General features: G+C 44.5%; 2 protein-coding genes across 2 annotated transcripts in view; one reads left to right on the top strand and one right to left on the bottom strand.

Annotated features, from left to right (window-relative positions):
- LOC309567214 (T-cell differentiation antigen CD6-like) overlaps positions 1-10,226 on the top strand; it is a 77,278-nt gene extending 67,052 nt beyond the window's left edge. Inside the window, exons 11-13 of the mRNA XM_082272593.1 lie at positions 3,320-3,400; positions 7,083-7,160; positions 10,097-10,226. Coding sequence (XP_082128719.1) covers positions 3,320-3,400; positions 7,083-7,160; positions 10,097-10,101 — 164 coding nt within the window. The 3' untranslated portion in view covers positions 10,102-10,226. The remainder of the gene's footprint in view (positions 1-3,319; positions 3,401-7,082; positions 7,161-10,096) is intronic.
- A 6,993-nt stretch (positions 10,227-17,219) lies between these two features.
- Positions 17,220-27,855, bottom strand: part of LOC309567216 (uncharacterized protein) — a 46,307-nt gene continuing 35,671 nt past the window's right edge. Inside the window, exon 4 of the mRNA XM_082272595.1 lies at positions 17,220-18,494. Coding sequence (XP_082128721.1) covers positions 17,371-18,494 — 1,124 coding nt within the window. The 3' untranslated portion in view covers positions 17,220-17,370. The remainder of the gene's footprint in view (positions 18,495-27,855) is intronic.

Raw genomic sequence — 27,855 nt, 5'->3', positions numbered from 1 at the left:
GAGGTCCAGTCTATAGGGGTATAGAGGGTGATAGATATATAGGTGAAGTGTGAGGTCCAGTCTATAGGGGTATATAGGGTGATAGATATATAGGTGAAGTGTGAGGTCCAGTCTATAGGGGGGTAGAGGGTGATAGATATATAGGTGAAGTGTGAGGTCCAGTCTATAGGGGTGTAGAGGGTGATAGGTATATAGGTGAAGTGTGAGGTCCAGTCTATAGGGGTGTAGAGGGTGATAGCTATATAGGTGAAGTGTGAGGTCCAGTTTTTAGGGGTGTAGAGGGTGATAGATATATAGGTGAAGTGTAAGGTCCAGTCTATAGGGGTGTAGAGGGTGATAGATATATAGGTGAAGTGTGAGGTCCAGTCTATAGGGGTGTAGAGGGTGATAGATATATAGGTGAAGGGTGAGGTCCAGTCTATAGGGGTATAGAGGGTGATAGATATATAGGTGAAGTGTGAGGTCCAGTCTATAGGGGTATAGAGGGTGATAGATATATAGGTGAAGTGTGAGGTCCAGTCTATAGGGGGGTAGAGGGTGATAGATATATAGGTGAAGTGTGAGGTCCAGTCTATAGGGGTGTAGAGGGTGATAGGTATATAGGTGAAGTGTGAGGTCCAGTTTTTAGGGGTGTAGAGGGTGATAGATATATAGGTGAAGTTTGAGGTCCAGTCTATAGTAGTGTAGAGGGTGATAGGTATATAGGTGAAGTGTGAGGTCCAGTCTATAGGGGTGTAGAGGGTGATAGGTATATAGGTGAAGTGTGAGGTCCAGTCTATAGGGGTGTAGAGGGTGATAGGTATATAGGTGAAGTGTGAGGTCCAGTCTATAGGGGTGTAGAGGGTGATAGGTATATAGGTGACGTGTGAGGTCCAGTCTATAGGGGTGTAGAGGGTGATAGATATATAGGTGAAGTGTGAGGTCCAGTTTTTAGGGGTGTAGAGGGTGATAGATATATAGGTGAAGTGTAAGGTCAAGTCTATAGGTGTATAGAGGGTGATAGATATATAGGTGAAGTGTGAGGTCCAGTCTATAGGGGTGTAGAGGGTGATAGATATATAGGTGAAGTGTGAGGTCCAGTCTATAGGGGTATAGATGGTGATAGATATATAGGTGAAGTGTGAGGTCCAGTCTATAGGGGTGTAGAGGGTGATAGATATATAGGTGAAGTGTGAGGTCCAGTCTATAGGGGTATAGAGGGTGATAGATATATAGGTGAAGTGTGAGGTCCAGTCTATAGGGGTGTAGAGGGTGATAGGTATATAGGTGAAGTGTGAGGTCCAGTTTTTAGGGGTGTCGAGGGTGATAGATATATAGGTGAAGTGTGAGGTCCAGTCTATAGGGGTATAGAGGGTGATAGATATATAGGTGAAGTGTGAGGTCCAGTCTATAGGGGTATAGAGGGTGATAGATATATAGGTGAAGTGTGAGGTCCAGTTTTTAGGGGTATAGAGGGTGATAGGTATATAGGTGAAGTGTGAGGTCCAGTTTTTAGGGGTGTAGAGGGTGATAGATATATAGGTGAAGCGTGATGTCCAGTCTATATGGGTGTAGAGGGTGATAGGTATATAGGTGAAGTGTGAGGTCCAGTCTATAGGGGTGTAGAGGGTGATAGGTATATAGGTGAAGTGTGAGGTCCAGTCTATAGGGGTATAGAGGGTGATAGGTATATAGGTGAAGTGTGAGGTCCAGTCTATAGGGGTATAGAGGGTGATAGGTATATAGGTGAAGTGTGAGGTCCAGTCTATAGGGGTATAGAGGGTGATATATATATATATAGGTGAAGTGTGAGGTCCAGTCTATAGGGGTGTAGAGGGTGATAGATATATAGGTGAAGTGTGAGGTCCAGTTTTTAGGGGTGTAGAGGGTGATAGGTATATAGGTGAAGTGTGAGCTCCAGTCTATAGGGGTGTAGAGGGTGATAGGTATATAGGTGAAGTGTGAGGTCCAGTCTATAGGGGTGTAGAGGGCGATGACTATAGATGTAAAGTGTGAGGTCCAGTCTATATGGGTGTAGAGGGTGATGACTATGGATGTGAAGTGTAAAGTCTAGTCTATAGGAGTGTAGTGTGATGAATTTGTATGTGAAGTGTGTGGTATGGTCTATAGGGGTATATGGAGTGATGACTAGGTATGTGAAGTGCGTGGTCCAGTCTTTAGGGGTGTAGAGGGTGATGACTATGGATGTAAAGTGTGAGGTCCAGTCTATAGGGGTGTAGAGGGTGATGACTATGGATGTGAAGTTCGTGGTCCAGTCTTTAGGGGTGTAGAGGGTGATGACTATGGATGTAAAGTGTGAGGTCCAGTCTTTAGGGGTGTAGAGGGTGATGACTATGGATGTAAAGTGTGAGGTCCAGTCTATAGGGGTGTAGAGGGTGATGACTATGGATGTAAAGTGTGAGGTCCAGTCTATAGGGGTGTAGAGGGTGATGACTATGGATGTGAAGTTCGTGGTCCAGTCTTTAGGGGTGTAGAGGGTGATGACTATGGATGTGAAGTTCGTGGTCCACTCTATAGGGGTGTAGAGGGTGATGACTATGGATGTGAAGTCTGTGGTCCAGTCTATACGGGTGTAGAGGGTGATGACTATGGATGTAAAGTGTGAGGTCCAGTCTATAGGGGTGTAGAGGGTGATGACTATGGATGTAAAGTGTGAGGTCCAGTCTTTAGGGGTGTAGAGGGTGATGACTATGGATGTGAAGTGTGTGATTCAGTCTATAGGGGTGTAGAGGGTGATGACTATGGATGTGAAGTGTGTGGTCCAGTCTTTAGGGGTGTAGAGGGTGATGACTATGGATGTAAAGTGTGAGGTCCACTCTATAGGGGTGTAGAGGGTGATGACTATGGATGTGAAGTCTGTGGTCCAGTCTATACGGGTGTAGAGGGTGATGACTATGGATGTAAAGTGTGAGGTCCAGTCTATAGGGGTGTAGAGGGTGATGACTATGGATGTGAAGTGTGAGATCCAGTCTATAGGGGTGTAGAGGGTGATGACTATGGATGTGAAGTCTGTGGTCCAGTCTATAGGGTTGTAGTGTGATGAATTTGTATGTGAAGTGTGTGGTCCAGTCTATAGGGGTGTAGAGGGTGATGACTATGGATGTGAAGTGTGTAGTCCAGTCTATAGGAATGTAGGGTGATGAATTTGTATGTGAAGTGTGTAGTCCAGTCTATAGGGGTGTAGAGGGTGATGACTATGGATGTGAAGTGTGAGGTCCATTTTATAGGGTTTAGGGGGTGATAAGTATATGAAGTGTGAGGCGCAATCTGTAGACGTTGGTGTTTCTGATGGATAATTCGCTCCTTGATTGTCTTGTAGCATCAGCTGGATCTCGAGGCTCTTCTAGTACTTCCTCCGGGGAGCACAACTGGTATGAGAATTACAGATACCCGGTTGAAGGTAAGTGGATGAGGGCCTCATTTGAGTGAGTTCTGTGCTGTCATATCAATAGCTCCACAATGTTCCACATCCTCCAACCTCTTATAAGTCTTTTCTGAACAATTCCACAATGACCTTTACTGACACATATAAGATGGCAATTCCCGATCAAATTCTGAACCTGCCGAATACCGTTCTATGTCTGCCTTCAGGGATTAGACCCAGAACACCTGATTCCCCATACCTAATCCAGGATTTAAAGTACTTAAGGCAGACGATCAACAAATGAGCCAGGACATTGGCATTTTCATAAAGAGAGGTCAGCAGGGGTCTCCTATGCCTTTCCCAGTGAAGGTTTCCGTTACTCCCAGTCCTTGGCATTCCTGAGCCCTTTCCCAGCTAGGTATTTCTGAACAATTTCCAGCTTGGTATTCCTGAGTCATTTTCCAGCTCGGGACTCCTGAACCTTTTCCCAGCTCAGTATTACTAAACCCTTTCCAAAGTTCGATTTTCCTGAACCCTTTCCCAGCTCCGTATTCCTGAGCCCTTTCCTAGCTCGGTATTCCTGAGCCCTTTTCCCAGCTCGGTGTTTCTGAACCCTTTCCTAGCTTGGTGTTCCTAAACCCTTGCCCAGCTCGATATTCCTGAGCCCTTTCTCAGGTCGGTGTTCCTGAACCGTTTCCCAGCTCGGGAGCCCTTTTCTAGCTTGGTATTCCTGAACCGTTTTCCAGCTTGGTGTTCCTGAGCCCTTTCCTAGCTCGGTATTCCTGAGCCATTTCCAGCTTGGTATTCCTGAGTCTTTTCCCAGCTCGGGACTCCTGAACCTTTTTCCAACTCAGTATTTCTGAACCCTTTCCCAAGTTCGATTTTCCTGAACCCTTTCCCAGCTCCGTATTCCTGAGCCCTTTCCCAGCTCGGTATTCCTGAGCCCTTTCCTAGCTTGGTATTCCTGAACCATTTCCAGCTTGGTATTCCTGAGCCCTTTCCTAGCTCGGTATTCCTGAACCATTTCCAGCTTGGTATTCCTGAGTCTTTTCCCAGCTCGGGACTCCTGAACCTTTTTCCAGCTCAGTATTCCTGAACCTTTTCCCAGCTCAGTATTCCTAAACCCTTTCCAAAGTTCTATTTTCCTGAACCCTTTCCCACCTCTGTATTCCTGAGCCCTTTCCCAGCTCGGTGTTCCTGAACCCTTTCCCAGCTCGGTATTCCTGAGCCCTTTTCCCAGTTTGGTACTCCTGAGCCTTTTCCCAGCTCAGTATTTCTGAGGCCTTTCCCAGCTTGGTAGTCCTGAACCCTTTCCCAGCTGTGTATTCCTCAGCCCTTTCCTAGCTCGGTATTCCTGAGCCCTTTCCTAGCTCGGTATTCCTGAACCCTTTCCCAGCTGTGTATTCCTGAGCCCTTTCCCAGCTCGGTTTTCCTGAGCCCTTTCCCAGCTCGGTATTCCTGAACCCTTTCCCAACTTGGTATTCCTGAACCGTTTCCCAGCTTCTTTCTCCTGAGCCCTTTCCCAGCTTGGTATTCCTGATCCCTTTCCCAGCTCAGGTCTCCTGAACCTTTTCTCAGCTCAGTATTCCTGAACCCTTTCCAAAGCTCGATTTTTCTGAACCCTTTCCAAGTTTGGTATTCCTGAGCCCTTTCCCAGCTCAGTGTTCCTGAGCCCTTTCCTAGCTCGGTATTCCTGAGCCCTTTTCCCAGCTCGGTATTCCTGAACCCTTTCCCAGCTGTGTATTCCTGAGCCCTTTCCCAGCTCGGTTTTCCTGAGCCCTTTCCCAGCTCGGTATTCCTGAACCCTTTCCCAACTTGGTATTCCTGAACCGTTTCCCAGCTTCTTTCTCCTGAGCCCTTTCCCAGCTTGGTATTCCTGATCCCTTTCCCAGCTCAGGTCTCCTGAACCTTTTCTCAGCTCAGTATTCCTGAACCCTTTCCAAAGCTCGATTTTTCTGAACCCTTTCCAAGTTTGGTATTCCTGAGCCCTTTCCCAGCTCAGTGTTCCTGAGCCCTTTCCTAGCTCGGTATTCCTGAGCCCTTTTCCCAGCTCGGTATTCCTGAACCCTTTCCCAGCTGTGTATTCCTGAGCCCTTTCCCAGCTCGGTTTTCCTGAGCCCTTTCCCAGCTCGGTATTCCTGAACCCTTTCCCAACTTGGTATTCCTGAACCGTTTCCCAGCTTCTTTCTCCTGAGCCCTTTCCCAGCTTGGTATTCCTGATCCCTTTCCCAGCTCAGGTCTCCTGAACCTTTTCTCAGCTCAGTATTCCTGAACCCTTTCCAAAGCTCGATTTTCCTGAACCCTTTCCAAGTTTGGTATTCCTGAGCCCTTTCCCAGCTCAGTGTTCCTGAGCCCTTTCCCAGCTCAGTGTTCCTGAGCCCTTTCCTAGTTCGGTATTCCTGAGCCCTTTTCCCAGCTCGGTATTCCTGAGCCCTTTTCCCAGCTTGGTATTCCTGATCCCTTTCCCAGCTCAGGTCTCCTGAACCTTTTCTCAGCTCAGTATTCCTGAACCCTTTCCAAAGCTCGATTTTCCTGAACCCTTTCCAAGTTTGGTATTCCTGAGCCCTTTTCCCAGCTTGGTACTCCTGAGCCCTTTCCCAGCCCTGTATTCCTGAGCCTTTTCCCAGCTCTTTATTCCTGAGTCTTTTCAAAGCTCGGTATTCCTGAACCCTTTTCCAGCTCGGTATACCTGAGGCCTTTCCCTGCTCGGTCTTTCCACAACCGTACGGTATTGTTTGTATAGGGAGTCATCCTGTTCTTCCAGCCTGGGTACATCACCTTCCATCATTCAGTATTCCACTTAATCTGCCGTGTCACAACCCGGGTTGTCAGGATCTGTGATGTCACAGCCTGGGTTGTCAGGATCTGTGATGTCACAACCCGGGTTGTCAGGATTTGTGATGTCACAGCCCAGGTTGTCAGGATCTGTGATGTCACAGCCCGGGTTGTCAGGATCTGTGATGTCACAGACTGGGTTGTCAGGATCTGTGATGTCACAGCCCGGGTTGTCAGGATCTGTGATGTCACAGCCTGGGTAGTCAGGATTTGTGATGTCACAGCCCGGGTTGTCAGGATTTGTGATGTCACAGCCCAGGTTGTCAGGATCTGTGATGTCACAGCCTGGGTTGTCAGGATCTGTGATGTCACAGCCCGGGTTGTCAGGATCTATGATGTCACAGCCCAGGTTGTCAGGATCTGTGATGTCACAGCCCGGGTTGTCAGGATCTGTGATGTCACAGCCCGGGTTGTCAGGATCTGTGATGTCACAGCCCGGGTTGTCAGGATCTGTGATGTCACAGCCCGGGTTGTCAGGATCTGTGATGTCACAGCCCGGGTTGTCAGGATCTGTGATGTCACAGCCCGGGTAGTCAGGATCTGTGATGTCACAGCCTGGGTAGTCAGGATCTGTGATGTCACAGCCCGGGTTGTCTGGATCTGTGATGTCACAGCCCGGGTTGTCAGGATCTGTGATGTCACAGCCTGGGTTGTCAGGATCTGTGATGTCACAGCCTGGGTTGTCAGGATCTGTGATGTCACAGCCCGGGTTGTCAGGATCTGTGATGTCACAGCCCGGAATGTCAGGATCTGTGATGTCACAGCCTGGGTTTTCAGGATCTGTGATGTCACAGCCCATTTTGTCAGGATTTGTGATGTAATTTTGTAGATCTGTTTGTGAATCTTCTGACCTGTCTTGTTATCATTGTCCTCCTTCATTTAGGTGCCCAGGATTTGATGCCTCCTCCGCAGAGTTATGATGGATCTTCTGAATACGATGACGTCAACTCCCTTGCTTCCGGTAAAACGGGATGAGAATAAACAAATAGGAAGCTTTTCTATCATTATGGGAGTCCACTCTATAGTCAGAACTGGGAATGGCCCTTTATACAGATGATATCTCACACCAGGGTCACCTCTCTGCTGAGCCAACCTAGGCCATGTCTTATGGAATACAATTGGTCCACATACTGTAGTCCTCTTGCTCAGACGGAGGTTTATTGTATAAAAGGTATGCAGTCATTACAGAGGAACATTGATGCGTTTTTCCTGCAGTGCTTATTTATTAGGAAATCCTCAGGGTTAGGGCTCATCCTATGAATGTGCGAAACGCATCAAGGTTCCCCTGTAGATGACTCCATACCTGTGTATACTACTTATATAATAAACCTCCGTCTGAGTAAGAAGTGTATGGACTTATTGTACTTACATTGCGTATGTCAGGAACGGGCGAGGTCTGAATGCTAACAAAGAACAAAGTTACCGTGTATCACTCTAACAGGAAGCGCTGCGATAATGCAAACAAAAATGCGAAAACTTAACCACTTGCCGACCGCCACACGACTATTTACTGCGGCAGTCAGCCGCTCCTGGGCAAACCGACGTAGTACTACGCTGCTCACCCAGGAGCCTGTAGGGGGCGAGCGCGCGATGTCCACCCCCGCTCGTTCACGGACATACCCGCGCATGTGACCGGTGGCTCCGATGTCCACCCTCCACTCGCGATCTCCCGCAAGAGAGGGAGAATGACGGACGGCTGTTGTAAACACAACCGTCTGTCATTCTCCCTGATGTAAGTGCAGAGGCTATGCGATCCTGCTATGTAGGATGGTATGTCTCTGTGGTTACATCACAAGCCACGCCCCCCCACAGTTAGAATCACGCCCCTAGGGATATATTTAACCCACTGATCACTAATAAAGTTAACCCCTTCCCTGCCAGTGTCATTCTTACAGTGACAGTGCATATTTTTAGCACTGATTACTGTAGTAATGTCACTGGTAACTGGTAAGTGTCAGAAATGTCAGTCAGGGGTCCAATCTGTCCATCGCAATGTCGCAGTCCCGCAAAAAATCGCAGATCGCCGCCATTACTAGTTAAAAAAAACAATGAGAATGACAAAAATCTTTCCCGTAGTTAGTAAATACAATAACTTTTGCACAAACCAATCAAAATACGCTTATTGCGATTTTCTTTATGAAAAATATATAGCAGAAAACAAATTGGCCTCAAAATGTTAAAAAATTTTGATTTTTACATTTTTTTTGAGAATTTCATATAAATAAATGTGAAAATATTGTTATTTTTTCAAAATTTTTTTTGTTTATAGCGCAAAAAATAAAAATCGCACAGGTGATCAAATACCACCAAAAGAAAGCTCTGTTTGTGGGAACAAAAGGACGTCAATTTCATTTGGGTACGGCATCTCACGACTGCGCAATTGTCTGTTAAAGTCACGCAGCGCCGATTCGCAAAATAGGCCCTGGTCTTTGAGCAGCCAAATCCTCCGGGGCTTAAGTGGTTAAAAACAGTAAAAAATAATAGAAAAAAAAAACAAGTCCATATAATGTAAAACACCCGGCGCTGTTCTTCGTGGTGATAATATAAGGTCCCAATGCTCTATATACACATATAATAGGTGAAATCCTCCTTTTTCCAAGTCTCCACCTCCGAACCCCCCCCCTCGCGTGTAATTGGTGATCCCTCTGCCTTTAGATGGAAAACTCACCAGCTACAAATTCCTTCCATTCTTGTGGGTGGCAAACCAGCTTTTTAGTTGGAATCATCAACTCAAGGGCAGGTGTCAGAACACTCAGTCTGCACAATGTAATCTGTCAGATATCATGTGGAAACAAAAGGGAAATTTCCAATGGCAAAGTAACCAAAACCACCAAAATGTATTAAAAAGATAAAAGAGAGACGCTCACATTGTTTGAAAGCAGTTTAGGCATTTACAGTTTAGATCACATAAAATGCTGCTATTGTATCCTATCTCACCACCGATGGACGCTGCAAATATACATCCTGGTGTCTCCTCTGATCGCCCTGTAGCCACGCTCCGACGCGTTTTGTCACATCTGACTTTGTCACAGAGGCTACACGGTGACCAGAGGAGACACCGGGATGTATATTTGCAGCGTCCATCGGTGGTTGTGTTATATTTCAGTTTGCACTATGCAACATTTAAAATTGTGCCAGAGTTTTTGATTTTATAAGGTCTGAATTCTGCAAATTTTCGTACTTTCAAGTATGAAGAGTTGGCTCCTATACAGCAGAGGGGGGTTTGCTGTTAGTAGGCCATGCCATAGATGGGCTGCCAGGGGGCACCACATATCATAGTACAGACATTACTGCCATATATAATAAAAAGTTACAGAATACCACCACCATGCCTTTCTAATGCAATCCTCTGGCTGCTCTCCATGCACGCTTTGTACAATTTTAGTGGAATATTGTACTGTGTTCTTCCATACTGAGCCACCCACTCTGGGCCCGCACACCTTGAACTGGACTGGTAGTAGAGGGATTGTTTGCCTGTTCTTCTAGTACTCCGTTCCAGGTGTACAGAGAAGGCAGGTAGTCCTAATCTTTCAAACCCCCCCTCCCCCTCCCCTCCAACCTTGGCAAGCCTTATGTGACCCTGCAGATTGGGGTAGAAGGGAGATGCACACAATTGTTGACCGATTACATGTTAAGGAACCCATCCATCGATCACAGACCTTCCTTATCACTGAGAGATTTCTGGATTGTTGGAGATTCCTCTGATCCGATGCTATTCCGTGTAATAAAGCAGAGGCAGTGGTGGGAGGCTTCATGTGCAGACCATTGGAAGAGTATTGGGGTGGCTCCCAGCAGGTCAGGCAGATATCTTCCAGCTGTGATTCTCTCACTTCTAGGCGGTCTTATCTGTGTAAAGAGCTTCCTTTTATCTCATCTGTCTATATGTTCTTCTTGCAGTCTGAATACAAGAGACAATGAAGTGGCCCCTGGTGAGAAGATGTCATCATTAACAGCCAGATCAAAGCTAATATCTTACAAGAGCTCTGAATGGAGAACTATCACCAGTATCAATCAGTGTAAATATTCTGAGTATTTCATTTGCTGAACACTGCAGTCTCAGGGCCTCCTCCCATTGAAGTCTCTGCAGTCCCAGACCTCCTCCCATTGAAGTCTCTGCAGTTCCAGACCTCCTCCCATTGAAGTCTCCGCAGTCTCAGGGCCTCCTCCCATTGAAGTCTCCGCAGTCCCAGACCTCCTCCCATTGAAGTCTCCGCAGTTCCAGACCTCCTCCCATTGAAGTCTCCGCAGTCCCAGACCTCCTCCCATTGAAGTCTCTGCAGTTCCAGACCTCCTCCCATTGAAGTCTCCGCAGTCTCAGGACCTCCTCCCATTGAAGTCTCCGCAGTTCCAGACCTCCTCCCATTGAAGTCTCCGCAGTTCCAGACCTCCTCCCATTGAAGTCTCCGCAGTTCCAGACCTCCTCCCATTGAAGTCTCTGCAGTTCCAGACCACCTCCCATTGAAGTCTCCGCAGTCCCAGACCTCCTCCCATTGAAGTCTCCGCAGTTCCAGACCTCCTCCCATTGAAGTCTCCGCAGTTCCACACCTCCTCCCATTGAAGTGTCCGCAGTCCCAGACCTCCTCCCATTGAAGTCTCTGCAATTCCAGACCTCCTCCCATTGAAGTCTCCGCAGTCCCAGACCTCCTCCCATTGAAGTCTCCGCAGTCCCAGACCTCCTCCCATTGAAGTCTCCGCAGTCCCAGACCTCCTCCCATTGAAGTCTCCGCAGTCCCAGACCTCCTCCCATTGAAGTCTCCGCAATTCTAGACCTCCTCCCATTGAAGTCTCTGCAGTCCCAGACCTCCTCCCATTGAAGTCTCTGCAGTCCCAGACCTCCTCCCATTGAAGTCTCCGCAGTTCCAGGCCTCCTCCCATTGAAGTCTCCGCAGTCCCAGACCTCCTCCCATTGAAGTCTCCGCAGTCCCAGACCTCCTCCCATTGAAGTCTCCGCAATTCTAGACCTCCTCCCATTGAAGTCTCTGCAGTCCCAGACCTCCTCCCATTGAAGTCTCTGCAGTCCCAGACCTCCTCCCATTGAAGTCTCCGCAGTTCCAGACCTCCTCCCCTTGAAGTCCCCACTTACTTGAGTCCCCTCCTGCTGAAGTCCCCTTATTCTTGAGGCCTCATTTCACTGAAATCTCTGCAGCTGCCACACAAGTCCCCACAGTCTCGAGGATTCCTCCTGCTGAAGTCGCTGCAGCCTTGGATTCTCCCCCAATGGAATTTTCTGCCGCTTTGGATTTTCCTCCAATGGAAGTTTCTGCAGCCTTGCATCCTCCCTCTATTAAAGTCTCTGTAGCTTATCTACAACTTCGTCATGTGGTCCAGACCCAATTTAGGAATTTGGGACTCATGATACCAGTTTTTCCGATTATACTTTGATAGGCATTCTGAGGTGCCAGGGGCCACGGGGACTTATTTCACCCCTATATCTGCATTTGTTGTCAGCCACCACTAACAGGACCCCATTGCAGGTCTGCAATAGGTGGCGGCAGCTTGTTCCTGATCTGTCAGATGAGGATTGGGAGGAAGTTTGCTCCTCTCACCTCTCAGTATCTCCAGAGGTTAACAACAAGCTGATCCACTTATATATGTTGCATCAATCTTCTATGACTCTGGTTAGACTACATGCGATGCACCGCTTGCTTGTCCCCACATGCACTCCTTGTACTTGATATGATATGGATGAGAAGTTATCCATATGTGATATAAAAATTGTTCATTGTGTACTATTACATTATCATATATGATTCTAGTGTTTTTACACTTAAAGGGGCAGCTGCACTTTAATAATGCATCCATTTATTTAATAATTGCTATTGGGTTGGCACCTGGAAAAGATGAACTTGGCCTTTAAGGGAACATAAAATCATTTTGTATATACTCATCACTAAAAATAAAATTAAAAATATATATTTCCTCTAAAAGTTTTTAAGACTAATGTGAATCATTGCTTATTAATATTTAAAACCTTTCTTATTTCCAGACGGCACTCCGGGCTCCTTTTTATATGTCTATTAATGCTTTCTATCCTCTGCATAGGTTACATAGTAGGTGAGATTGAATAAAGACAATAGTCCATCCAGTTCAACCTGTGTAGGTGTGTGTGGCCGTAATCCTCTCTCATACCCCTGAATGTTTTTATCCTTGAGATGTACGTCTAAGAGTGTTTTAAAAGTAGCCATACTTCCCGCAGTAACTACCATTTGTGGTAGAGAATTCCACAGTCTTGTAGCCCTAACAGTAAAGAACCCCCTGCGTAGCCTGAGGTTAAAACGCTTCTCCTCTAATCGCATTGTATGTCCTCATCTCCTCATACATTGCTTGGGACTGAATAGTTTATTCTCTATGCTCTGATCACCGTTGAGATATTTGTAAATTGCTATCATGTCCCCCCTCAGGCGTCTCTTCTCCAGGGAGAATAAATCAAGCAATTGCAGACGCTCTTCATAATTAAGGTCCTCCAATCCCCTAATTAGTTTAGTTGCCCTTCTCTGGACTCTCTCCAGTTCCAACACATCCCTCCTGAGGACTGGTGACCAGAACTGGACAGAATACTCCAGATGTGGTCGGACCAGTGATTTGTAAAGTGGAAGGATTATAGTTTTGTCTCTGGAATACATATAATAAGGCACTGCCTCCTTAAATTCCAAATTGTATCACCCCCCCCCCCCCCACCATCTTAAACAACATTCCTGACAGGATCTCTTCCTGCCTCACCTTTTACAGCTTGTCGTAATGCTTGTGTTACCTTTACCAATCTCTGGCTTTGTGTCGGTGTCACCTCTACCAATGTCTGGCTTTGTGTCAATGCCACCTTTACCAATCTCTGGCTTTGAGTCGGTGTCTCCTCTACCAATGTCTGGCTTTGTGTCAATGCCACCTTTACCAATCTCTGGCTTTGTGTCGGTGTCGCCTCTACCAATTTTTGGCTTTGTGTCGGATTCACCTCTACCAATCTCTGGCTTTGTGTCGGTGCCACCTTTACCAATATCTGGCTTTGTGTCAGTGCCACCTTTACCAATCTCTGGCTTTGTGTCAGATTCACCTCTACCAATCTATTGCTTTATGTCGGTGTCACCTCTACCAATCTATGGCTTTGTGTCAGTGTCGCCTCTACAAATTTTTGCTTTGTGTCGGATTCACCTCTACTAATCTTTGGCTTTGTGTCAGTGTCACCTCTACCAATCTCTGGCTTTGTCGGTGTCACCTCTACCAATCTCTGGCTTTGTGTCGGTGTCACCTCTACTAATCTCTGGCTTTGTGTCTGTGTCACCTCTACTAATCTTTGGCTTTGTGTCGGTGTCACCTCTACTAATCTTTGGCTTTGTGTCTGTATCACCTTTACCAATCTTTGGCTTTGTGTCGGTGTCACCTCTACCAATCTCTGGCTTTGTTGGTGTCACCTCTACCAATCTATGGCTTTGTTGGTGTCGCCTCTACCAATCTTTGGGTTTGTGTCGGTGTCACCTCTACCAATCTCTGGCTTTGTTGGTGTCACCTCTACCAATCTATGGCTTTGTCGGTGTCGCCTCTACCAATCTTTGGCTTTGTGTCGGTGTCACCTCTACCAATCTCTGGCTTTGTCTGTGTCACCTCTACCAATCTTTGGCTTTGTGTCGGTGTCACCTCTACCAATCTTTGGCTTTGTGTCGGTGTCACCTCTACCAATCTTTGGCTTTGTGTCGGTGTCATCTCTACCAATCTTTGGCTTTGTGTCGGTGTCATCTCTACCAATCTTTGACTTTGTGTCAGTGTCACCTCTACCAATCTCTGGGTTTCTACTGTATGGCCCGCCTTAAACCCCAATTTTCTCTCCAATCAAGTATTTACCAACGATGAAAGATGAAATGAGAAACACGATTTATTGGATAGGTAGTACAATGGCTGAACACACTATCATAACACAGACAGACATTTGGATGACGTATGGCGGCCATGGCCAAGTCACTGCATAACAGACAGACTTTGTGCAAAGTAACAGTATACAGAGAATCAATAACACAATATAAAGCATAACTGATTCATTTTAAAGTGCACCTGTTTTAGGGCCCATAAAGGTTCCCCATTGTCAGGCAAGGCATATTGACTGTTAGGAACTAGAAAGCGGTAACTGACTCAGAACCAGAAATGATTCTGTATTCGTGGCAGTGTAAATCTCACAGCAGGCATATACCAGGGGAGAAGTGACCCAACAAACGTTCTCTGGATTTTACCTTCACTGGTTTGGATGGAACACAGATGGGGGCAATATAAAGACATTTCAGCTCTATGTACATATTTAGATGGCATCTCATGTTGGAGCAGTGATGGAAGGACTTCTTCCTGCCTGTGGGTAGTTGGCACTCAGTACAAAGATCTTCATGAGATAAAACAAATGTATGACCAAGAAGCTCCAAGTCCATCTTCTCACTGGATGATGGTGGTGATGGCTGGCACACAAGCATAGTAGTAGACTTATCTTCTATGACACGGAGAAGACACACACCATCCTGGGGTTCACAGCTAGAAGATTTATATGCATCTTCCGATGATGGCCCAAGATGGAAACAAATATAGACAGTAATAAATGAATGGAACAAGGATGGATACAAAGTAATGAATGAATGGAAGAGGGATGGATACATAGTAATGAATGAATGGAAGAGGGATGGATACAGAGTAATGAATGAATGGAAGAGGGATGGATACAAAGTAATGAATGAATGGAAGAGGGATGGATACAGAGTAATGAATGCTCAGACAACGCTCTCAAATGTCTCTTCTCATAGAGGCACTCATTGCAGAATGAATGTAAGGGCATTCCACACACAGGTCCAGCTCTATGGCACACAAGCAAAGCTGTAGAAGTAACATCTATGTACAATGATAGGAGATATTGGAGAAGATGGACACTATGATGGCACTGGTGGCTAGAAGCTTTTTATTCATCTTCTAATGATCCATAGTGAAAGAGTGATAGCAAGGAAGTAATAAATGCTTATGTTGGAATAGTGATGAAAGCTCAGAGTTCAGCCCAAATGTCACCACAAGGTCAAAGTGTATTGATTATTGGCACTGAACAGAATGCTCACCCATATGATATGAAGCGTCATGGATGAACACAATCTTGGCCCAGCTAAATTGAAATGTTATGACGGTGGCTCACCTTGGAGCAGTGATGGAAGGACTTATCAGACCCGTGTTCCAGTTGGTTCATGTATACATCTAGGAAATTATACACACCGGACACATCTGGAGAAGCTCTGTGTGCCTCTACGTAGGGTGATTCTTGATAAAGATTTAGAGATGGAGGCAAACACAACCAGAGCTAGATGTACAAAGCTTATCTGACTTAGAAGAAATGGGCGCTAGGTTGGTGTTGGTCTGCTTAGAGAGGACCAAGCTTCATGTGCATCTTTCATTGGTGTCTAATACAGGAACCATGACCTAATATAAAAACGTTCAAATGGTCATCCATGGCGGAGCAGTGATTGAAACGTCTTTATTATATCAGATGAAGCAGAGTTCTGATGGTGCTCACATCTAGAGGAGCTTGGATCTATGCGCATCTTATGAAGATATTCGTGGTGGATCAAAACACAAATAGAAGCAGCCCAAATATCTAACTGCATCACATTGTTCCCAACCAAATCCTCCAGGAAACCTTTTTTTTCTCTTTTTAGCCATTCTCTAGCCCTGATGATGGGGGCCGGTGGAACTCCGGAATTGTGTTGGCTTTTAAACAGGCACTACAACAATAAACTATTTTTAGAACATTTATTAGAGTGATGCTCCTCTTTTTTACTCTTGGTGTCCTCACAACTCATTTATCACACGAGATGAGAAGAGCAGGAGCCATGATTGTGTTCACATCCAGAGGAGATCCATCTCCATGTGAACCTGCTGGTGGATGGAAGATTTATGGGGGGGGGCAGAGATTGAAGCACACAGCTCAGCTATTATATGAAATAAGAAATATGGGGGTGCACTGCTCACATTTAGAGGAGCTCAATCTCCATGTGTAACCTCTGATGGACATTCATGGGGGTGAAGTGATTGAACTTCACACAGCTCATCTATCTGAAAAAAGATAAACAGCAACCATAAATGGGTTCACAACTAGGAGGAGCTGAGCTCCATGTGTACCGTCTGATGACAGCTCATGGTGGAGTAAAGACTGAAGCAAACACAGGTCATCTATCACAAGAAATAAGGATAGAAACCATAACTGTGCTCATGTCTAGAGGAGCTGGTGATTAAAGTGAACCTTCATAATGGAGAAGTGATTAAAGTACACTCATCTATCATATTAACTAAGAAGAACAGAAGCCGTGACAGTGTTTACATCTAGAAGAACTCAAGCTCCATGTGTACCTACTGATGGACCTTCACGGTGAAGAAGTGATTGAAGTGCACACAGCTTATTTCCCATAATAAATACGATGGATAAGAACTGTGACTGGGCTAGTATCTAGAGGAGCTCGATGTGCATCTTCTGGTGTCAGCAAATGGTGGAGCGGTGACAAGCATAGACATCTATCACATCAAATAAACTATGACTGTGAGCTTACGCTCCATGTGAATGTTCTGATTGACCTTCATGGTGGAGAAGTGATTGAAGTACACTCGTCTATCATATTACACAAGAGGAACAGAAGCCAATAGTGTTCACATCTAGAGGAACTCAAGCTCCATATGTACCTTCTGATGACAATTTTCATGGTGAAGCACTGATTGAAGCACATACAGAAATTACAATGGGGCTCACATCTAGAGGGGCTGGAGTTTATTATGCATCTTCTAAAGGACCTTCATGGTGAAGAAGTGATTGAAGTGCAAACAGCTTACGAATGTGCTGACATCTAGAGAAGCTTGAGTTTGATGTGCATCTTCTGATTGCAGTTCATGGTTGAGCAGTGATTAAAGTTCATCTGTGGTATAAAATAGGACAGAAACTTTGTTTTCACATCTATAGAAGCTTCAGCTCGATGGTAGCATATCATGGTGGAGCAGTGATTGAAGCTCATCTGTGGTATAAAATAGGACAGGAGTTATGAATGTGCTCTCATCTAGAGAAGCTCGAGCTCGATGTGCATCTTCTGGCTGCTGTTCATGGAGGAGCAGTGATTGAAGCTCACACAGCTCATCTGTTGTATAAAATAGGACAGGAGTTATGAATGTGCTAACATCTAGAGAAGCTCGAGCTCGATGTGCATTTTCTGGTGGCGGCTCATGTTGGAACAATGGCGGAAGGACTTTCCACAATCTTTACACTTGTAAGGCTTCTCCCCAGTATGGACACGGTGATGTTTCTTCAGTTCAGAGCTGAGGATAAAGCTTTTTCTGCACACTTCACAGGTAAATGGGCGCTCACCTGTGTGGGTTCTCCGGTGGCGTATAATTTGGGATCTCTGACTAAAGCTTTTCCCACAGTCTGTACAAGTAAATGGTTTAATGCCAGAATGAGTTCTTTGGTGTATGACGAGGTCGGAGCTGCGGATGAAGCTGTTTCCGCACTCAATACATATAAAGGGCTTTTCACCCGTGTGGGTCCTATAATGAACCATAAGGTCAGCACTCTGGCTGAATCGCCGTCCACATTCGATACAGGCATATGGTTTCTCACCTGTGTGAATTCGCTCATGGTTCTTCAACCCAGAATTCTGGCTGAATTGTTTCCCACAGTAAACACACGCGTATGGCTTTTCTCCGGTGTGAATACGCTCATGTTTACGAAGAATCGAACTTCGTCCAAAGTGTTTCCCGCAGAAGATGCAGCCATACGGCTTCTCACCGGTGTGGGAACGTTGATGAACGATAAGATTGGACTTCCCAATAAATGTTTTACCACAATCCGCACACACAAACTCTTTCCCTGATCGCTTCTGTTCTACTGAGCGCATTTTAGGGTCCCCATCACATACTTTACTACTGGCAATAAGAACAACAGCGGGACTATATGGGTTGTGCAGCTGGCGGTGCTCAATGTATGACGTCTCCTGAGAAAAGCTTTGACCACACTCGATACAAATATACGACCCAAAATCCACAGCTAGAGCCGACTCCGAACAGTCCTCACTCTCCGACCCACCAAACACAAGGCCGTGGTTTAATATGGTTCTCCGCTGACTGCTAGGGATTGTTAGGTGCCCAAATGCCCTGCAACCAATAGGAACATCGGCTGACAGGACCTTCACAGGGTCACACCTTGTCCTGCGGTTTCTTCTCCGTGGAATTTGCAGCAGAAAATCACCTGTTGTGTTAGCTGTGCCTGTGGATGGGAAGGCGTTCCTTGGGTGACCCGAATCCCCAACTAAAGGAAAAATGAGATACAGAACATTATGAAGATTATATGGAATGCACAAAAGCTAGCACTTAGTTATCATTACTGTATATACCATTACCCACATGTTCAGTATTACCATAATATACCATTACCCACATGTTCAGTATTACCATTATATACCATTACCCACATGTTCAGTATTACCATTATATACCATTACCCACATGTTCAGTATTACCATTACATATGTAGCCCCCTACAGGTAGGTGCTAGGTAAAGTATAGTGGGCCTTGGCTGCCTAACAGCAGGGCCATGATTATTATCCACATGTTCAGTATTACCATTATATACTATTATCCACATGTTCAGTATTATCAATATATACCATTACCCACATGTTCAGTATTTCCATTATATACCATTATCCACATGTTCAGTATTATATACCATTACCCACATGTTCAGTATTACCATTATATACCATTACCCACATGTTCAGTATTTCCATTATATACCATTATCCACATGTTCAGTATTACCATTATATACCATTATCCACATGTCCAGTATTACCATTATATACCATTATCCACATGTTCAGTATTTCCATTATATACCATTATCCACATGTTCAGTATTATATACCATTACCCACATGTTCAGTATTATCAATATATACCATTATCCACATGTTCAGTATTATATACCATTACCCACATGTTCAGTATTACCATTATATACCATTATCCACATGTTCAGTATTACCATTATATACTATTATCCACATGTTCAGTATTGCCATTATCCACATGTTCAGTATTACCATTATATACCATTATCCACATGTTCAGTATTACCATTATATACCATTATCCACATGTTCAGTATTACCATTATATACCATTATCCACATGTCCAGTATTACCATTATATACCATTATCCACATGTTCCGTATTACCATTATATACCATTATCCACATGTTCAGTATTTCCATTATATACCATTATCCACATGTTCAGTATTTCCATTATATACCATTATCCACATGTTCAGTATTACCATTATATACCATTATCCACATGTCCAGTATTACCATTATATACCATTACCCACATGTTCAGTATTGCCATTATATACCATTATCCACATGTTCGGTATTACCAATATATACCATTACCCACATGTTCAGTATTGCCATTATATACCATTACCCACATGTTCAGTATTGCCATTATATACCATTATCCACATGTTCGGTATTACCAATATATACCATTACCCACATGTTCAGTATTGCCATTATATACCATTATCCACATGTTCGGTATTACCATTATATACCATTACCCACATGTTCAGTATTGCCATTATATACCATTATCCACATGTTCGGTATTACCATTATATACCATTATCCACATGTTCAGTATTACCAATTTATATGTAGCACAATACAGGTAGGTGCTAGGTAAAGTATAGTGGGCCTTGGCTGCCTAACAGCAGGGCCATGATATCAGCTGGCTGTCATGTGTTCCAGGTGTGTCTGCTGAGAGGGGAGTCTCCCCACTGGCTCCATGAGAGACTTCTCATTGGACAGTGGAGGAAACCCAATCAGAGACACACTCAGGCCTGTATCTACCCCTGAAGGCATAAGCTGCCGCAGAGGATTCTGGGAGTGGGTATAAGTTATGAAGGAACGCATGACACAGCGTCTTTGGTGGGAAGCAGAGTCCCAGGAGGCAGAGTACAGCTGTCTCTCCTCCTGTCAGAGGAAGCGGGTGTCCCGGGTAGCGGCCTAGGAATCCGAAGAGTGTGGAGCTGAGCTGCAGAGGGGATCCGGTTTTCCCGAGAACCAGCAGAGAGAGAGATGGGTCCAGTTCCAGGAAAGCCTACAAAGGTTGTGAGTACTGTGGACTGCCCCTGGTGGTCTGCCTAGTGTCAGAGGGGACCACTCCGGAGAAGGTTCTAGGGATCCAGGAGTCAGCTAACTGTTAAAGGGGGTGCCTAGTCAGAGGACCCTGAAGTATTAGAGGGGGTACCTAGTCAGAGGACCCTGAAGTATTAGAGGGGGTACCTAGTCAGAGGACCCTGAAGTATTAGAGGGGGTACCTGCAGTTTGGGCCCTGAAGAGTCAGTGCACAGTGTGAAGTGTACAAAGTTAAGAGTTGCAGCAGCACAAGTAGTGACAAGGAGCTACCTCAGCCAGTGAAGGGCTAGAGGGAGCTGTTCAGTGACTTTTGAGCTATACCAAGTATCAGGAGTCAAGAGTTCTACAGTCCTGGAGCTTCTGAGCTAACAATCCAAGCTAAAGTCGAGGTTTCAGCACTAATTCAGTCAAGCAGCATTTGAAGCGTCAAGAAGCACTGGTCGGCATTCAGTTGGCACCAAGACAGCGCTAGTGAGCATTTTTTGTACAAAGTCCCAGTTAAGCCTAGAAGAGCCAGAGGAGTATCCCACTCATTCCCTTCTCCCTTCCCCTAAATACAATAAAACAAAACAAACCAAAGATGCCGGAATGGTCATTGTCTCAGTTCTCACACCTGGGTTCACAACTTAAATGTGTTGGAAGTGTTATCGGTACTAATGGCAGACCCAATATTGCTACATATACCATTATGCACATGTTCAGTATTACCAATAGATACCATTATCCACATGTTCATTATTACCATTACCAAAACTAGCCGACAACTTAGCTTGTATGTATCTGAAAACATCAACTCCTTTATTGAACAAGAAACAGACTTTAATACACTTGAGAAGTATGTCAGTCACTACATGAACAATGACCCCAATATTTACCCAAAACATCACACAATGGTTAGATAACGAGGTACAGCTGACTCATGGCTAATCCCATCTAGACAATGTTATCATTCACATGCTAATTAACTCAGCGCACTTAAACCAGACTGGAAGACCAGACTTTTGGCCCCAAGGCTAAAACAAAATACAATACACATTATTATAAGTGTAACACAGAGTAAATCAGCATAATTACGATGTGTGGAAGACAGGTGGTTGAGCTGATATTCGCATCTGCTAGGAGTCTAAATGTGTGAAGCCTTATTAGAAATAGGCAGCTAGGCTTAGAGTCCCAGAGTCTTCATACATTCTTTGAGATATATTATTGACAAATATTACTGTCCCATTTGAGTAATCCAAACCATATTCTCAGTGTCCATGAAGTCCATCATTTCCTTGGTCACCCTGTGCCCCTAATAGACACAGGGTGACTTACACATAAGAGGGGTCTAGGGAGCTGAGACAGGGACTTCCCAACCTCTCTAAGGCAAGCTGGGTTCCATGGGCCCCCCAACCAAAGTGACTCCCGTCACACCATTATATACCATTATCCACATATTCAGTATTACCAATATATACCATTACCCACGTGTCCCGTTACCATTATATACAGTACAGTACCATTACCTACTTGTTCAGTATTACCAAGGTCGCAATTATATAATAACATGAAAAAGGCAGATGATGTGTAGATAATAACCCACTATGTAGTTGTAAGGGATGGATAATGTGGGGTAATATTTAGATCCCCCTACAGTGGGGGAAAATAATGATTTGATCCCTGCAGATTACAAAGAAATGGCGGGTGTATAATTTTTATCAAAAGGTGTATTTTATATGATAGAGACAGAATATAAACCAAAAATCCAGAATAAAACACATGATACAAATGTTATAAATGGAGTTGCAGTTCAATGAGTAAAAAAAAGGAATTAAACCCCAAGCAAAACATGACTTAGTAGTTGGTGGAGAAACCCTTGTTGGCAAGCACAGAGGTCAGACGTTTCTCGTAGTTGGCCACCAGGTTTTCACACATCTCAGGAGGGATTTTGGTTCACTTTTCTTTACAGATCTTCTCTAAATCATTAAGGTTTTTTGGCTGTCGCTTGGTAGCTCGAAGTCTCAGCTCCCTCCATAAATTTTCTTTAGCATTAGGGTCTCGAGACTGGCTAGTAGTGATGAGCCGAACACCCCCCTGTTTGGTTCACACCAGAACATCTCAAACAGGGGAAATGTTCTAGTGAACATACGTACATGAACAATCACAAGTCCTCATTTTAAAGGCTTAAATGTAAGTGACTATTAATCACCTGCTGGCCAGGGGAGACTCTCAAACCCATAGCCTCTAAATTGCAAAACCGTTATTCTACCAGCTACACCACCGAGCAAGCGGATTAACCTAAGACTCTCTCTGCCTAACTAACTTCTATCTGAGTTTGACAGCTCTTTTATAGGGCTCTGACGTCCCCAGCGCCCCATAATCCACTGCTCAGGTGCAGTGAATAAATTACTGACGTCAATAAATTTATGAAGGGAGCTGAAACTTTGAGTTGCCAAGAAACCTTAAGGATTTAAAGAAGATGTGTAAAGAAGAGTGGACTAAATTCCCTCCTGAGTTCTGTGAAAACCTGGTCACCAACTACAAGAAACGTCTTAAATCTGTGCTTGCCAACAAGGGTTTCTCCACCAACTACTAAGTCATGTTTTGCTTGGAGATCAAATACTTATTTTACTCACATAACTGCAACTCCATTTATAACATTTGTATCGTGTTTTTTCTGGATTTTTGGTTGATAATCTGTCTCTATTATTTAAAATACACCTATGATAAAAAATATAGACCCGCCATTTATTTGTAAGTGGGCAAACTTAAACAATTTGCAGGGGATCAAATCATTTTTTTCCCCACTGTATATACAGTTGCACTGAAAAGTTTGCCTCCCCGGCAGAACTGGTGAAATTTTGGCACAGCTTTATTTTTAGATTGTGATAATATGAAGCCATTTATTATCACATAGTTGTTTGGCTCCTTTTAAAATCCTAATGATACCAGAAAGCCCCCAAATTTCCCTGATGAAGAGTCGCCCCCCCCCCCCATCCGGAATGTTAGGCCATTGTAAAGACAAAAACAGGAGGGTCATTTCCCACATCTGTGGTGTCTGGATATAAATAGTCAATGAGTTTGTTAGCGCTCACGTTGATGCACTGAGCAGGCTAGATACTGAGATATGGGGAGCAGAAAAGAACTGTCAATAGACCTGCGTAAAAAGGTAATGGAACCTTCTAAAGATGAAAAAGGATATAAAAAAGTAAATATCCAAAGCCTAGAAAATGCCAGTCAGTACCGTTCAATTTATTATTAAGAAGTGAAAAATTTGGTGATCTCTTGATACCAAGCCAATAAAGATTGCAGCCGCAACTGCCAGAACAATTGTTCGGGATACAAAGAAAACACCCCATAGGTAACCTCAGGAAAAATACCGGCTGCTCTGCAAAAATATGGTGTGGTGGTTTCCAGAAGCACAATACGATGATACTTGAACAAAAATGAGCTGCATGGTGGAGTTGCCACAATGAAGCCTTTACTGTGCCAATGCCCCAAAAAAGCCTGTTGAGGCGTGTCAAGGTGTTGTCAGGCATATTGTAACCGGGGTTCACAGACGTTGTCACTTCTGATGTCACGTCTGGCCTGAACCTCCTGGTGGTGGAATGCACACCAATCCCGGGAGGGACAAAACAAAAAAGCTATATACATTTGTGCCGAGTCAGGGCACAGTTACATGTGTTGTGGAAATTTTGATTAGCTTAAATAGTCATAATGTCTCCCAGTGTCAAGTTTTACCGATAATCGCTATTCACAGTGATTATCGCTTTAACTGTCATTGCAGGGAAGACTTGCTGGTGAAAATCTTCCATTGGATGAGATGGCACAATACTTGTAGCAAAGAGAGTCCATCGCACAGATCTATGTCTGCGGGTCAGGGCCCTGCGCTGCTGAGATGGGTCTGTGATGTGGAAAACTCTTATTTTACCAAGATTAATAGACGTTTCCTTATGGTCGCATTCGATCGGTGTGACTGGGGGGGGGCTGCTGCTATTATCTTATGCAGATAAAATCTCACCAACTGGAACAAATAGAATGGTCACTATCAAAATTGGTTTATATATATGAATCATGTTTGATGGAAACCCACCAACAGGTAATGGAATGCATGTTTATGGATTGACATGAATGAACAATGAAAAGCCATGTGCTTTCTGGCAGTTTAGTCTTTTGTTCACTCTTGTCCATCTATGGGCGTGTACTCCACAGCTTCTATTGTGTTTTTTGAATGTATACGTATCTGTGATTGGTGGCCATGAAGCCACTCCCTGTAACTCACTTACTTGCTGTAAATAAACAAGCCCTGCTCAGAACAGATCAGAACACAGAAGGAGACACACACACACACACACAGACTGACACACACACAGACTGATACACACACACTGACACACACAGACACACATACACACAGACACAAGCTCACATAGCCATTTAAGAGACACATAACCTCTCACACACAAACACTTGCTCTTAATACACATACACATGCACACACATACATATCCAATGGAGAGAGACCTGGCAGATGGCATCGAAATGACCCAGCGCGTTTGTTCCTTTCTTTATCGCCGAATGCTTGGTAAATTGTTATGCAAAAGAGCGGGCCATTTGTACTTTTCAGTACAAGCCTATTTATTTTCCACCACAGTAATGGCGAGCTTGGTAGCCCTAACACATCGTTCCTAGCTTCACAGCGGAAAACGGGAGGGAAGTGAGTCCAGTTTGTTACAACAAAAAAGCCGGCTTTTGTGGTAAGACATTTCATTTCAGTTTTTGAAAATTTGTTGTTCTAAACCAAGGCTTACTTTCTTTGTCCGCTGTGGAAGCTAGAAACAAAAGCTTAGCAAAAGAACCTTTTCATTTGCAGCGTTCGCTCTTTTATATAACGATGGGGTTATTTCTATTAATATTTGTGGCTAGGGATCAGGTCTGTTACGTTCTCAGTTAATACATCCTGGGGTTGTGATATATGTGTTAAATATTGCCTTGTAACATCTGTTGTAATATCAGCTTCGTTCGATGAGATAACAATATATTATCAATTGATGTTGGTTTGGGCCGCAGATTGGCTGGTGTGTGTGCTGGATTGGTTTTTGGCGGGAACTCGTTTATTAGTGAAACTGGGTTTTTGCTTTGGACTCTGATGTTTGAATTGAGCATATAGCAGACAGTTTTGGACTGAGTTTCTGTTTTTAAGTAGCAGATTGTATTGTGCAGCCCCAAAACCAGCATTTCCACCAGGATAGCTAATGTCTCTGAATACAGCTGTAAAACCTGTTTTCCTGTCTTTTGTTGTTGTGTACAAAGAAGCACATGGTTGCTCAAACTCTTTGTTTTGTGCAACTCTTTTGTGTGGGCCATGTGCTCGGATGGCAGCCATTTTGTGATGTCATTTCCTTTGTGTGGGCCATGTGCTCGGATGGCAGCCATTTTGTGATGTCATTTCCTTTGTGTGGACCATGTGCTTGGCAGCTATTTTGTTAAATGGAGTTGAGACTCATGTGGCTGAAATGCTATTTTGAGCTTTAAAACATTTTTCTCTTTTTTGGTAGTTTTAAATGGCAACTTTGTGACGTTATTTTTGCGCTGTATTTCAGTTTAAAGGTAATGTTTTTTTCATTTTAATTGAAACCTGGCATCTAGGCAGTTGTTTTTCTAGCTAGCTTTGTTCATCTTTTTGTTCATATTTAGCACAGATATATATCCAACCCATCAGTTTTTGTTTTTTGTGTTTTTGTCTGTTTTTCAGGGGTAACTATTTATTTGTTTTGTAAGTTTTTGGTTAAGCTGTTTTTGTGGTGTATTTTGTCTCATTTTTGTTGTTAAGTTTTTTCCAATGATAAGAGTACATTGTGGAGTGACTGATATTGGATTCAGTTTTTCAGGGTTGTTTTGTACTGAGCGGTGGTTTCTCACAGAGGTAGTTTTCGGTACTGCAGGTTGGATTTTAGGTAGAGAGGTTATATCTTCCAGTGTGCAATCAGTAACCGGCATCTCAATTTAATTTTTAATGCAACATCAAGGAATAGACTGAAGCCAAGGTTTGTATAGGGAGGACTTTCATTGTACTTTCGGGGGTTGTTTGGCTGCACGGGTTAGGTCGAAACGAACGTGTGTACTTTGAGCCGTCTACGTGAAACGGTGATTGCGACACGCTTGTTTCAGCCTTCAACGTGTGAGGAGTAGATACCGAAACCCGCCCCACATTAGGCCGTGTAAGATAATCGGAAGCTGGGGAGCGAGTGGGGGTTGATGAGCTGTATAGCCGTACGAAGCCACCGGGTTGAGGTCTTCTAGCTGACCGGCGTAGGGCCGTGTAAATTAACCGGAGTCCGGAAGCAGGCCAACACTGTCAAAGTTGGCACCTAGCAGTGTTGCTCCTAAACCAGGTGCAAGGAAGCGATTCGAATCGGCATGGTTAATGGTTTATCCATGCAATGGGGGGTAATGCAGGTCCCCCAGGCTAGCCAAACAACTTTCGCGGTACATGAAGTCTGAGTTTGGGGCTCGGGCCATGAGACCCCTCAGGAAGGGGAATAACCAAGGGAAACAGTTGGTAGATCCCTTTTGGAAGGTGTTTTTGATGTCTGGAGATGGGAGGAGTTCGTTTTTGAATTCAGAACTAGGCTCCAGGCAACAGAGATGCTAAGTGTAGCGCAATTGTGGCTTCAGAGATCTATTATGGTCAATCAGCAAGGCGTGCATGAGGCGGGTTCAGTCCGGAAGAACCACATTATGTACACTTGGCCTGATGAGATAGCCGAGTTCAGCGATCTGGTGAGAGAAGTGGAGGAAGCTCTTCCTGGGCTAACTTTAATAAGACGAGCCAGATCCGCTGACCCTGAACCTGTCACTGTCTCTGCACTTTAATCTCCGTTTTCTTCAGTTCACGGTGCAGACTTTGGTACTGGTAATGCCCTCCCACCTCACAGTGTCTCTTATCTCTCAACAGCCTGTCATGACAGCTGAACCCTTTCCTTCTAACTCTTTGGCAAACTAGAAGTTCTTTTAACAGGTCTGCTATGGATGTGGAAAGTCAGGGTACATCAGGCATAATTGTCCTACCAACCCGGCTGGTCCGTGGGGTAAGTGGCAATTTATTCCGGAGGATCCGGAAAATTCAAGGTAGGTATGGTCAGAAACGACTATGACTTATCATAAGGCGTTGATAAACCGGTGTCAGCTCACATCCTAGAGGAACTAAAATATCCCCTCCCTTGCCTCGCTGACACTGATGCAGCCAACACGGTTTTAAGATCTCAAAAACCTAGAGGCAAGGTTCCCCTTCCAGGGAAGACAACTCCCACTGTAGGTCTCTCAGGCCAGACAGTGTCAGTGACTGAACCTCTCTATTGCAGGCTAGGCCAGCTTTGCATGGAGAAGCTTGTTTTTTTTTTAGGTCATTGCATTTCTCTAGGTACCCAACATCTAACCACTCAGAGAATACAGACATTGAAGGACCCCCAAAGTCCTC

Source organism: Pelophylax lessonae (genome assembly GCF_965119305.1).
Source record: "Pelophylax lessonae genome assembly, chromosome: 11".
Taxonomy (NCBI): Eukaryota; Metazoa; Chordata; class Amphibia; order Anura; family Ranidae; genus Pelophylax; species Pelophylax lessonae.
The sequence above is the reverse complement of the archived record's forward strand: the minus strand, read 5'-3'. Positions and strand labels throughout refer to the sequence as shown.